The 14,518-nt window shown below is 34.7% G+C and overlaps 1 protein-coding gene across 2 annotated transcripts in view; it reads left to right on the top strand.

Moving 5' to 3' along the window:
- Nucleotides 1–14,518, top strand: part of Dora (zinc finger SWIM domain-containing dorado) — a 162,480-nt gene that overhangs the window by 41,401 nt on the left and 106,561 nt on the right. For both annotated transcript variants that reach the window (XM_089105678.1, XM_089105679.1), the window contains exons 5-6: nucleotides 3,085–3,258; nucleotides 13,846–13,982. In XM_089105678.1, coding sequence (XP_088961804.1) covers nucleotides 3,085–3,258; nucleotides 13,846–13,982 — 311 coding nt within the window. The remainder of the gene's footprint in view (nucleotides 1–3,084; nucleotides 3,259–13,845; nucleotides 13,983–14,518) is intronic.

Genomic DNA, 14,518 nt, shown 5'->3' with positions numbered 1-14,518 from the left:
CTAAACTACAAAAAATTAACTATGTGACACATTTGAGACTGACCTGAGAAATACTACTACTACTACTACTACCAGTGTCGTTACTAGTCATTTTTTTTTGGGGGGGGGCAGAGATTTTACTAACTAGCTGGTCATTTTTACCAACTGTGTTTTGTCAATAATTAGCATAATGTCCGTTTCGAACACGATACGTAAAATCACTGTGCGACTGGGTAAAACCGCTGCATTTACCAACTGAGATTTAGCTTTCAGTACATATCATGTCACTATTTTATTACAGTTTATTTAACCGAACGGAAAGTTGTGGCACCATCTATAAAATCACGGCAGGTGTCGGTAAAACTGCTGCGTTTACCGACCAAGTTCGTAATTTCTGTAGATGACATGTCGGTATTTTCGTGGTCTTTATTGAACCGAACCAGGAATTTTAACGGCGTCGGAAAAATCGGGGTGCAAAGTGCCCCGATTTTACCCAATTATTTTTTTTACCGAATGACCAAAAACATTGGGGGGCGGCCCCCCCCCCCCCCTACGTGACGGCCCTGATTATTACTGCTAACAACTCACAGGACTTCCAAACCGAAACCAACACAGCTGCCTCCTCCATCCCAATCTATTCAAAGCCTCCCTCTTGACACCCTCCCATAAGTGTACATTTCCCCTTAATCTTTCTTACGACCTTCTCCCATCCCAACCAAAGACGACCTGCTTTTCGCTTAGCCGTAGACGGTTGGCAGAAAAGTACAGTCTTTTGGCAATCTGTCATTCTTCATCCGCAGAACGTGCCCTTGCCATCCTGACCTTTTTCTCATTGCAGCCCTAAAAAGTGGGATTGAATCACACTTTTCCTACAGCCTACTGTTTGTAATACGGTCAGTCAGTTGGGTACCTCAAGCCATCCGTATGCAATATTTCTAGAAAACATCTAGCAAATATATGATTTTGCAATATAAGGTTTCAGGTTAATTTGGTCAAACGTCTAGTTAGTTTTTTTTTTTTTTTTTTTTTTTTTTTTTTTTTTTTTACACCTCATTGATAAATTTGATTTCGCTAACAAAAATTATCAACATTAACTGGGTGGCAAATAAAAAAAAACAAAAAAAAAACAAGAAAACTTGTCATTCAAATGTAAATAAAGATTTAAAGCGATGTGTCAAACTTCAGAAAAAGTTTAAAAAGGCAATACAAAATTTAAAAAACATAAAAATTGTCCACAGTTATTTGTTAAATTAAATCTTTTTAGTTTTCATTCTTGTTCTTCAAGTTTCTTGAATTTGGCCTAATCCGTAAACATCTTTTGTTTCCAACAGTGTATGGAATTGCTTGAGAATTTCATAAACAATTGTTTGTAACAGTTTTCGATTAGTTCGCGGAAACACTGTTTTTAGTAAAACTGTCCCAAATATCATTTTTGTTAGGAGGGTGGAAACAGGTGTTCAGGTGGTAATTTAGGTAAATCAAACCGTTCATGGTAATGATGGCAAATAATGAGCACGTTACTTTTGACTGGAATACATATTGCAATATATTACCGAACATTTTGAAGAAGTCCTAAATTCTTCATCTTTATACAATTAAAAATTTAGATCCGAATCTATTTATGAAATATCAAAATAAAACTAAGATTTGAGTTTAATCCCTTCCACATTGAGTGTGTTGCCAACAGGGCCGCATCCAGGGGGGCTAGGTGGTTTGACCCCCCCCCCCACACACACACACAAATGTTTGTCCGACTCGTAAAAACGCAAAAATAATTAATATAAACAAACTGTTGATGCGCTCTTTAATGTTTTTTTAGCCCCCCCCCCCCAAGCCTTTCAGAAAATATAATAAACGTCCGAGGTTAGTAGGATTACCGCTTGAAACTATCTGGATTAGTTGTCGGATAATTTACACCTGCTAACCCTGGAAAATGCAGGATGACTGAGGATAACTAACGTCATTTATAAACAAATAATTCAATCTTTCTAAAATGGAAAGATTTGTGAAATTGTATGCAGATAACAAAGAGGGACAGTAATTGTGGTATGTGGCATACCTTCAGGGAATTGTAAATAAGCTATGTTTAAAAACAAAGAGAGAGAAATCTCACGATGAAGAAAAGGAAGAGGACTGTGGCCAGCAGAAGGAAAAGACAAACTAAAACGAAGTGGATATTTCTTCTATATGAAACATATTTTTCTTCTATATTTCTTCTATATGAAACATATATTTCTTCTATATTTCTTCTACATGAAACATATTTTTCTTCTATATTTCTTCTATATGAAACATATTTTTCTTCTATATTTCTTCTATATGAAACATATTTTTCTTCTATATGAAACATATTTTTCTTCTATATTTCTTCTATATGAAACATATATTTCTTCTATATGAAATATATTTTTCTTCTATATTTCTTCTATATGAAACATATATTTCTTCTATGTGAAACATTTTTCTTCTATATTTCTTCTATATGAAACATATTTTTCTTTTATATTTCTTCTATATGAAACATATATTTCTTCTATATTTCTTCTATATGAAACATATTTTTCTTCTATATTTCTTCTATATGAAACATATTTTTCTTCTATATTTCTTCTATATGAAACATATTTTTCTTCTATATTTCTTCTATATGAAACATATTTTTCTTCTATATTTCTTCTATATGAAACATATTTTTCTTCTATATTTCTTCTATATGAAATCTTCAACGCTAAGAAAACAAAGATAAAAATTAAATTAACCTAAAATCAAATAAAGTCCAATAATAAAATTGTTGGTACTGTGACTGAGTGCTACAGAAGCTAAATAGAGTTGCTTCAATGAGAACACTGAAGTGACTGAAAGATTTTTCTTCATCTTCATTAGCTATGTTTAGAGTGGAGTACACGCGATTAATATTGTTATCCCCCTAGATGCCTATAGCGTTTCAGTTGACAAGTTGCTGGATAAGTATTTGTTGCTATCTTTTACGAATTACGTTCGGGGAAGTTATTATTAAGCGGATACGGGATGCTTGAACGCACTCATTTCTTGAAGATATTGCGTTTTTTCTTCTTTTTTAATTTGCAAAATTATTTATTGTTACAGGGTCAGCAAGTAGCACTTCGTCTTCCAATTAGTGAGTCATTGTTGCGACTGGATCGTGGCAAATTTCAAAAATTTGCACAATATTTATTAAGCGAACTACCTCGAAGTGTACTTCCCATAGCACAAGGTCTACTCGATGATCTCTTACGGTCTGACGATACGGAAATCAACATGGTGGGTTCTGTTTTCATATTATCTTTATTTATATTCTATTATTTTTATTTTATATTATTTATTTCCTTTCACTGTGCAGTTTAGCGAACACGTTGCGCAAAATTGAGAGGTGATCGTCATTCTAGACAACTACCCCCATTCCCGTCCCGATATTCTGGATCCGTCTCCTCTCACTAGGTAATTGTGACATATCATAGGCAGCGCAATAGCGCTGCCTAAGTAAAGAACGATGTTGGCACAATGTATTATTGTTTTTTCTTTAGACCAGGGCACTTCGTATCGAAGGAGTTGTCGTAGAAACTTCGAAAAGGGCTCACCCGATTGGAAATTAGAGTGGCTTGTGCCCTTTTTAATAGTCGAAAGTGATTGGAAGACAACTAACACCCCTTCTACGCCCACCATTTCTGCAAACACATTCATTTAAAATTTTTTGATAGCCATTATGTTCAGTGTTGTTGAATTCCTGATACAAATTATGTTTTTGAGGGGGACACTACCCCACAACCCTCAGGGCAAGGGTTATAAGTTATGCCCTGGGGGCATATAAGAGTTTTATAGAAAGCCTTATCGTAGAAATTTCAGAAAGAGCTCGCTCGATTGTAAGTTCAAAGGCTTAGTGCCCTTTTTAAAAGTCAAAAGTGATTGGAGGGCACCTAACCCCCCTTTCCCGTATACCATTTCACCAAATATATCCAATAACAAGTGTGATATAGCCATATTGTTCAACGTAGTTGAAAGTTCTGGAAATTAGGTCTTTGAGGATGACAACCCCCCCCCCCCCCCACAGCCCTCAAGGCAAGGGTTATAAGTTATGCCCTGGGGGCATATAAGATTTTCATAGAAAAAGTTGTCGTAGAAACTTCAAAATCGGCTCATTTGATTGAAAATTGTATTGGCTAGTGTCCTTTTTAATAGTCGAAAGTCATTGGAAGGCAACTAGCACCCCCTCCATGCTCACCATTTCCCCACACATCCAATCAAAATTTTGAGATAGCCATTTTGTTCAATGTAGTTGAAAGTTTTGGAAATTAAGTCTTTAAGGATGACACCCCCCCTACCACAGTCCTCAGCGCAAGGGTGTTAAGTTATGCCCTGGGGGCATATAAGGTTTTTATGGAAAGCGGTGTCGTAGAAACTTCAAAAAGGGCTTATTCTATTAGAAATTGAAATGGCTAGTGCCCTTTTTAATAGTTGAAAGTAATTTGAGTGCAACTAACCCCCCCTCTCCCGCCCACCATTTCCCCAAACTCATACAATCAGAATTTTGAGATACCAATTTTTTTCAATGTAGTTGAAAGTTCTCCCCCCCCCCCAGAGCCCTCAGGGCAAGGGTTGTAAGTTATGCCCTGGGGACTAATGAAGTTTTTATAGAAGGAGTTGTCTTAGAAGCTTCAAAAAGGGCTCATTCGATTGGAAATTGATAGGGCTAGAGCCCTTTTTAACAGTCGAAAGGGATTGAAGAATAACTAACCCCCTCTCACGCCCACCCTTTCCCCTAACATATACAATCGAAATTTTGAGATATTCATTTTGTTCAGCAGATTAATTTTTATTTATTTACTTCTAACTTTGCAATTTCGACGAAAATTTACTCAAAAGTTGATCATTATCTATAGGTCAGCGGAATTGTAGCACTCTTATCCCAAATCAACTGTGACGCATTCACTGGAGTCATTGTTTCTCTCTCTTTAATATTGTTTAGGAATATCTATTGGAATAGACAAATTACAATGTATTGCTTTATGGTTTATTGGGTAGTTACTGGGTATGGTTATTGTTTAGGAATATCTACTGGAATAGACAAGTAGCAATGTATTGTTTTATTGTTTACCGGGTAGTTACCGGTATGGTTATTGTGTAGGAATATCTATTGGAATAAACAAATAGCAATATATTGCTTTATGGTTTACCGGGTAGTTACCGGGTATTATGGTTACCGGGTACGGCTATTGTGTAGGAATATCTATTGGAATAGACAAATAGCAATGTATTGCTTTATCGGGTACATCGGTGTATCGGGTACAATACGTCAAATACCTTGAAATTCGGAACAGTTCAATGAAATGGTTTCCTTAAATTGCCCACTTGAAGGTAATCTAGGAGGTAGACTTTGAGCTAAAAGCTGCCCTTGAAAATTTCGTATCTTTTTTCTGTTTTCCTCTTTTTTACTGGATGCTCTTTGGGACTCTTAATTCATTATCCTTCGGGGATTTTTATTTCTTTGGGAATAATAATTAGGGCAGTCTTAGTGCTATCTTAACGGCATGCAATCAGCAACCAATACTAAGTTTTCTTAGCGAAACGCTAAGTTTTTGGGGTTTTAAGCAGTTTCTCGGGACACTGGCTACGCCATCTATTTTGGTTTCAATCAAAAATCCGAATGCGTGATATTGCTTATAGAGAAGCGGTGACTTTTGAAAATCTCCATAGAGTACACTTCAAAGCGATATCCGTAATGCTTACCCTTATTTGTGAAATAAAGAAGGATAAAAAGTATAAAATTTTATGCTGAAAGTTTTTTTTTAGGAATTTTGACCCTGGGCATACATTTCTGTAGGTATAGTTAGCTGCACGTGGTATGTATATATATATATATATATATATATATATATATATATATATATATATATATATATATATATATATATATATATATATATATATATATATTGCTTCTCTTTCGGATCCGTGTTAATTCTTGAAGTACCGTGGATATCGAAATAAAATACATTTTGTTTCCTGAACCAATAATAGGTCGATTCGTACCTGAAAACTGGGGTTATCTGAAATTTTGTTTTGATTGTTTCAAAATCATGAATTTTTAGGGTAGTACCGTATTTTCCTCAGTGTTGCCACGTTGAACCTCAAAAATAAATAAGCAAAACTAGTTAGATAAATTGGACAACGCTTTTTATCCATACTTTTCCAACATTAACAATCTATTAATCCCCAAAGATCTTCAAAGAGATGCTATACCTTCTTAGGGAATTTGGTTCATATGTTTCTAGATTATTGACACAGACAGACGCTATCGTGGATTTCGAGCGCTAAGTCTTGGGTCTACTTTTGTGGACAAACTATCGTCAGTTAAAATCAGTTTATTGAATATTTTGGCTTCACATCAAGAAGTCTTTATCAGCGAAAAAAAATAGCCTAAACAAAACATGTAAAGAAAAATATATACAGACACTATCGTAGAATTTTTGTACTAAGACATATCGCTAAGTCTTGGATCTACTTTTGTGGACAAACAATCATCAGTTAAAATCAGCTGTTTGAATATTTCGGCTTCACATCCAGAAGCCTTTATCAGGGGAAAAAAACTAGCCTAAACAAAACATATAGAGAAAAAGCACAGACAGACACTTTCTTAAAATTCGAGCACTAAGTCTTGGGTCCATTTTTTTGGACAACAGTCAGCAATTAAAATCAGCTGATTGAATATTTTGGCTTCACATCAAGAAGCCTTTATCAGCGAAAAACCAACTAGCCTTAACAAAACATATAGAGGAAAAGCACAGAAAGACACTTTCTTAAAATTCGAGCATTAAGTCTTGGGCCCATTTTTGTGGACAACAGTCAGCATTTAAAATCAGCTGATTGAATATTTTGGCTTCACATCAAGAAGCCTTTATCAGCAAAAAACAACTAGCCTAAACAAAACATTTAGAGAAAAAGCACAGACAGACACTTTCTTAAAATTTGAGCACTAAGTCTTGGGTCCCTTTTTATGGACAACAGTCAGCAGTTAAAATCAGCTGATTGAATATTTTTGCTTCACATCAAGAAACCTTTATCAGCGAAAAAACAACTAGCCTAAACAAAACATATAGATAAAAAGCACAGACAGACACTTTCTTAAAATTCGAGCACTAAGTCTTGGGTCCATTTTTGTGGACAACAGTCAGCAATTAAAATCAGCTGATTGAATATTTTGGCTTCACATCAAGAAGCCTTTATCAGCGAAAAAAAACTAGCCTTAACAAAACATATAGAGGAAAAGCACAGAAAGACACTTTCTTAAAATTCGAGCATTAAGTCTTGGGCCCATTTTTGTGGACAACAGTCAGCATTTAAAATCAGCTGATTGAATATTTTGGCTTCACATCAAGAAGCCTTTATCAGCAAAAACTAAACAAAACATTTAGAGAAAAAGCACAGACAGACACTTTCTTAAAATTTGAGCACTAAGTCTTGGGTCCCTTTTTATGGACAACAGTCAGCAGTTAAAATTAGCTGATTGAATATTTTGGCTTCACATCCAGAAGCCTTTATCAGGGAAAAAAACTAGCCTAAACAAAACATATAAAGAAAAGGCACAGACAGACGCTTTCTTAAAATTCGAGCACTAAGTCTTGGATCCATTTTTTTGGACAACAGTCAGCTGTTAAAATCAGCTGATTTAATATTTTGGCTTCAAATCAAGAAGCCTTTATCAGTGAAAAAACAACTAGCCTAAACAAAACATATAGAGAAAAAGCACAAACAGACACTTTCTAAAAATTCGAGCACTAAGTCTTGGGTCCATTTTTGTGGACAACAGTCAGCAGTTAAAATTTCTGATTGAATATTTCGGCTTCACATCAAGAAGCCTTTATCAGCGAAAAAACAACTAGCCTAAACTAAACATATAGAGAAAAGGCACAGACAGACACTTTCTTAAAATTTGAGCTCTAAGTCTTGGATCCATTTTTATGGACAACAGTCAGCAGTTAAAATCAGCTGATTGAATATTTTGGCTTCACATCAAGAAGCCTTTATCAGCAAAAAACAACTAGCCTAAACAAAACATATAGAGAAAAAGCACAGACAGACACTCTTAAAATTCGAGCACTAAGTCTTGGGTCCCTTTTTATGGACAACAGTCAGCAGTTAAAATTAGCTGATTGAATATTTTGTCTTCACATCCAGAAACCTTTATCAGGGAAAAAAAACTAGCCTAAACAAAACATATAGAGAAAAGGCACAGACAGACGCTTTCTTAAAATTCGAGCACTAAGTCTTGGATCCATTTTTGTGGACAACAGTCAGCTGTTAAAATCAGCTGATTGAATATTTTGGCTTCACATCAAGAAGCCTTTATCAGCAAAAAACAACTAGCCTAAACAAAACATTTAGAGAAAAAGAACAGACAGACACTTTCTTAAAATTTGAGCACTAAGTCTTGGGTCCCTTTTTATGGACAACAGTCAGCAGTTAAAATTAGCTGATTGAATATTTTGGCTTCACATCCAGAAGCCTTTATCAGGGAAAAAAACTATCATAAACAAAACATATAAAGAAAAGGCACAGACAGAGGCTTTCTTAAAATTCGAGCACTAAATCTTGGATCCATTTTTGTGGACAACAGTCAGCTGTTAAAATCAGCTGATTGAATATTTTGGCTTCAAATCAAGAAGCCTTTATCAGTGAAAAAACAACTAGCCTAAACAAAACATATAGAGAAAAAGCACAAACAGACACTTTCTAAAAATTCGAGCACTAAGTCTTGGGTCCATTTTTGTGGACAACAGTCAGCAGTTAAAATTTCTGATTGAATATTTCGGCTTCACATCAAGAAGCCTTTATCAGCGAAAAAACAACTAGCCTAAACTAAACATATAGAGAAAAGGCACAGACAGACACTTTCTTAAAATTCGAGCTCTAAGTCTTGGATCCATTTTTATGGACAACAGTCAGCACTTAAAATCAGCTGATTGAATATTTTGGCTTCACATCAAGAAGCCTTTATCAGCAAAAAACAACTAGCCTAAACAAAACATATAGAGAAAAAGCACAGACAGACACTTTCTTAAAATTCGAGCACTAAATCTTGGATCCATTTTTATGGACAACAGTCAGCAGTTAAAATTAGCTGATTGAATATTTTGGCTTCACATCCAGAAGCCTTTATCAGTGAAAAAAACTAGCATAAACAAAACATATAAAGAAAAGGCACAGACAGACACTTTCTTAAAATTCGAGCACTAAGTCTTGGATCCATTTTTTTGGACAACAGTCAGCTGTTAAAATCAGCTGATTGAATATTTTGGTTTCACATCAAGAAGCCTTTATCAGCAAAAAACAACTAGCCTAAACAAAACATTTAGAGAAAAAGTACAGACAGACACTTTCTTAAAATTTGAGCACTAAGTCTTGGGTCCCTTTTTATGGACAACAGTCAGCAGTTAAAATTAGCTGATTGAATATTTTGGCTTCACATCCAGAAGCCTTTATCAGGGAAAAAAAACTATCCTAAACAAAACATATAGAGAAAAGGCACAGACAGACGCTTTCTTAAAATTCGAGCACTAAGTCTTGGATCCATTTTTGTGGACAACAGTCAGCTGTTAAAATCAGCTGATTGAATATTTTGTCTTCAAATCAAGAAGCCTTTATCAGTGAAAAAACAACTAGCCTAAACAAAACATATAGAGAAAATGCACAAACAGACACTTTCAAAAAATTCGAGCACTAAGTCTTGGGTCCATTTTTGTGGACAACAGTCAGCAGTTAAAATTTCTGATTGAATATTTTGGCTTCACATCAAGAAGCCTTTATCAGCGAAAAAACAACTAGCCTAAACTAAACATATAGAGAAAAGGCACAGACAGACACTTTCTTAAAATTCGAGCTCTAAGTCTTGGATCCATTTTTATGGACAACAGTCAGCAGTTAAAATCAGCTGATTGAATATTTTGGCTTCACATCAAGAAGCCTTTATCAGCAAAAAACAACTAGCCTAAACAAAACATATAGAGAAAAAGCACAGACAGACACTCTTAAAATTCGAGCACTAAGTCTTGGGTCCCTTTTTATGGACAACAGTCAGCAGTTAAAATTAGCTGATTGAATATTTTGGCTTCACATCCAGAAGCCTTTATCAGGGAAAAAAAACTAGCCTAAACAAAACATATAGAGAAAAGGCACAGACAGACGCTTTCTTAAAATTCGAGCACTAAGTCTTGGATCCATTTTTGTGGACAACAGTCAGCTGTTAAAATCAGCTGATTGAATATTTTGGTTTCACATCAAGAAGCCTTTATCAGCAAAAAACAACTAGCCTAAACAAAACATATAGAGAAAAAGCACAGACAGACACTTTCTTAAAATTCGAGCACTAAGTCTTGGGTCCCTTTTTATGGACAACAGTCAGCAGTTAAAATTAGCTGATTGAATATTTTGGCTTCACATCCAGAAGCCTTTATCAGGGAGATAAACTACCTTAAACAAAACATATAGAGAAAAGGCACAGACAGACGCTTTCTTAAAATTCGAGCACCAAGTTTTGGATCCATTTTTGTGGACAACAGTCAGCTGTTAAAATCAGCTGATTGAATATTTTGGCTTCAAATCAAGAAGCCTTTATCAGTGAAAAAACAACTAGCCTAAACAAAACATATAGAGAAAAAGCACAAACAGACACTTTCTAAAAATTCGAGCACTAAGTCTTGGGTCCATTTTTGTGGACAACAGTCAGCAGTTAAAATTTCTGATTGAATATTTCGGCTTCACATCAAGAAGCCTTTATCAGCGAAAAAACAACTAGCCTAAACTAAACATATAGAGAAAAGGCACAGACAGACACTTTCTTAAAATTCGAGCACTAAGTCTTGGATCCATTTTTATGGACAACAGTCAGCAGTTAAAATTAGCTGATTGAATATTTTGGCTTCACATCCAGAAGCCTTTATCAGGGAAAAAAACTAGCATAAACAAAACATATAGAGAAAAGGCACAGACAGACGCTTTCTTAAAATTCGAGCTCTAAGTCTTGGATCCATTTTTATGGACAACAGTCAGCACTTAAAATCAGCTGATTGAATATTTTGGCTTCACATCAAGAAGCCTTTATCAGCAAAAAACAACTAGCCTAAACAAAACATATAGAGAAAAAGCACAGACAGACGCTTTCTTAAAATTCGAGCACTAAGTCTTGGATCCATTTTTGTGGACAACAGTCAGCTGTTAAAATCAGCTGATTGAATATTTTGGCTTCACATCAAGAAGCCTTTATCAGCCAAAAACAACTAGCCTAAACAAAACATATAGAGAAAAAGCACAGACAGACACTTTCTTAAAATTCGAGCACTAAGTCTTGGGTCCCTTTTTATGGACAACAGTCAGCAGTTAAAATTAGCTGATTGAATATTTTGGTTTCACATCAAGAAGCCTTTATCAGGGAGATAAACTAGCTTAAACAAAACATATAGAGAAAAGGCACAGACAGACGCTTTCTTAAAATTCGAGCACCAAGTCTTGGATCCATTTTGTGGACAACAGTCAGCTGTTAAAATCAGCTGATTGAATATTTTGGCTTCAAATCAAGAAGCCTTTATCAGTGAAATAACAACTAGCCTAAACAAAACATATAGAGAAAAAGCACAAACAGACACTTTCTAAAAATTCGAGCACTAAGTCTTGGGTCCATTTTTGTGGACAACAGTCAGCAGTTAAAATTTCTGATTGAATATTTCGGCTTCACATCAAGAAGCCTTTATCAGCGAAAAAACAACTAGCCTAAACTAAACATATAGAGAAAAGGCACAGACAGACACTTTCTTAAAATTCGAGCACTAAGTCTTGGATCCATTTTTATGGACAACAGTCAGCAGTTAAAATTATCTGATTGAATATTTTGGCTTCACATCCAGAAGCCTTTATCAGGGAAAAAAACTAGCATAAACAAAACATATAGAGAAAAGGCACAGACAGACGCTTTCTTAAAATTCGAGCACTAAATCTTGGATCCATTTTTATGGACAACAGTCAGCAGTTAAAATTAGCTGATTGAATATTTTGGCTTCACATCCAGAAGCCTTTATCAGGGAAAAAAACTAGCCTAAACAAAACATATAAAGAAAAGGCACAGACAGACGCTTTCTTAAAATTCGAGCACTAAGTCTTGGATCCATTTTTGTGGACAACAGTCAGCTGTTAAAATCAGCTGATTGAATATTTTGGTTTCACATCAAGAAGCCTTTATCAGCAAAAAAAAACTAGCCTAAACAAAACATATAGAGAAAAAGAACAGACAGACACTTTCTTAAAATTCGAGCACTAAGTCTTGGGTCCCTTTTTATGGACAACAGTCAGCAGTTAAAATTAGCTGATTGAATATTTTGGCTTCACATCCAGAAGCCTTTATCAGGGAAAAAAATAGCCTAAACAAAACATATAGAGAAAAGGCACAGACAGACACTTTCTTAAAATTCGAGCTCTAAGTCTTGGATCCATTTTTATGGACAACAGTCAGCACTTAAAATCAGCTGATTGAATATTTTGGCTTCACATCAAGAAGCCTTTATCAGCCAAAAACAACTAGCCTAAACAAAACATATAGAGAAAAAGCACAGACAGACACTTTCTTAAAATTCGAGCACTAAGTCTTGGGTCCCTTTTTATGGACAACAGTCAGCAGTTAAAATTAGCTGATTGAATATTTTGGTTTCACATCAAGAAGCCTTTATTAGTGAAAAAACAACTAGCCTAAACAAAACATATAGAGAAAAAGCCCAGACAGACACTTTCTTAAAATTCGAGCACTAAGTCTTGGGTCCATTTTTGTGGACAACAATCAGCAGTTAAAATTAGCTGATTGAATATTTTGGCTTCACATCCAGAAGCCTTTATCAGGGGAAAAAAACTAGCCTAAACAAAACATAGAGAAAAAGCACAGACAGACACTTTCTTAAAATTCGAGCACTAAGTCTTGGATCCATTTTTGTGTACAACAGTCAGCTGTTAAAATCAGCTGATTGAATATTTTGGTTTCACAGCTGGAAGCCTTTATCAACCGAAAAAAAGGCAGCCTAAACAAAAAAAAAGAAAAACACAGCAGACTCTATACAAAAAAAAGAAAATGGAAGGAAAAGTCACTTCTTTTTGTTTTTTGTATATCATCTGTTGTGTTTTTCTTTAAACGTTTTATTTTTTGGCTGCCTTTTTTTGTCGTTAATAAAGGCTTCTGGATGTGAAGCCGAAATGTTCGAAATTTTGTTATAATTTTGTATTAAAAAGCTCTTTTAAATTTTTATCTTTCACTGTTTATTAATGAATTGTAGCCTGTTGTATTTTTTTTTTTTTTTAGTTTGAATTGTTAATGGCAAGGCAGTATGGCCAAAGAAATGGTAAATGTTTCATGCGCCCTTTCGTTTTAGGAAGGGTGATATTTTGACTGGAGGCATTTTTTCTCCTTTTTTTTTGTATTGTTTCGGAATAGAAAAATATCATTTTGTGATTTTAGAACTAAGAACTTAGTTTATTTTTCAGAACTAAGTTTGCTTATTTGGGAGTAGCAATTATTTCCATCACTGGAGCTAGAAATTGAATATTTTAAAAATAGCTATTTAAATTGCTTGTTTTAATATTTATTTAGTTCCTACATGATTTGTTAATTATTATTTACTTTTTAAGTTTATTCAAATCATTTTAAATTGCTGTTTAACAAATTGATTATTCTATAATATGGCATATATTAAAATAGGGACACTTAATGGATCACATTCCATTGTGACAATATGACAATGTGACAATTCCATTGTGACATTGGACATCCTCTGGTTATGGGCTCAGTGATATATTAACTGACGTCTTTTTATTCTCTAGACCCGTGGGGCCCCTGATCCAACAGCTGGGGGACTGGCTGGAGAGGCATCTAGTTGGTGTATGGATACTCAGATGTTGGTGGAAAACATGAGGAAGATTTTAATTAAGTTCTGCGTACCATCTCCAACGGTTTTCAGGTATTGTAAATTTGGTTGACTTGTGTGTATGTATGCGTTTATGTTGAAAGAGCATAACCCATATGACAGTAATCTAAAAAAAATCTCATACTTAATTAGTTTTTTTTTTTTTTTTAAGATACGTGGTACAAGCGAAAAGTGCTAAGCTTCAAGTCTTGACAATTTGACTTCTAAAGCTATCAGGTGAAAACTGCTAAACTACTAACTCTTGGCAATTAAAACATATTAAATCTAACGGTTTTCATGTATTGAAAATTCAGTTGACTTATGCGTAGATATGATTTTGTGTTGAAAGCGCACAACAGGTATAAACCGTGATCTAAGAAATTATGTCACACTGACTAAAAATTGTTTTTCAAGATCCGTGGTGCAAGCGAAAACTGCTAAGTTGCAAGTTATGGCAATTTTCAGTTATTAAGTTCAATCTACCCTGTCAATATTTTAAATCTCCTATCAACTTCTAAAGCTGCTAAGTTGCAAGTCAATTACCATGTATTAAATTAAACCTACCCTTTCATTCTTTGAAATCCTCTAGT

This window comes from Artemia sp. Qi Xiang Cuo, chromosome 19 (genome assembly GCF_049724085.1).
Source record: "Artemia sp. Qi Xiang Cuo chromosome 19, ASM4972408v1, whole genome shotgun sequence".
NCBI classification, from domain to species: domain Eukaryota; kingdom Metazoa; phylum Arthropoda; class Branchiopoda; order Anostraca; family Artemiidae; genus Artemia; species Artemia sp. Qi Xiang Cuo.
The sequence above is the reverse complement of the archived record's forward strand: the minus strand, read 5'-3'. Positions and strand labels throughout refer to the sequence as shown.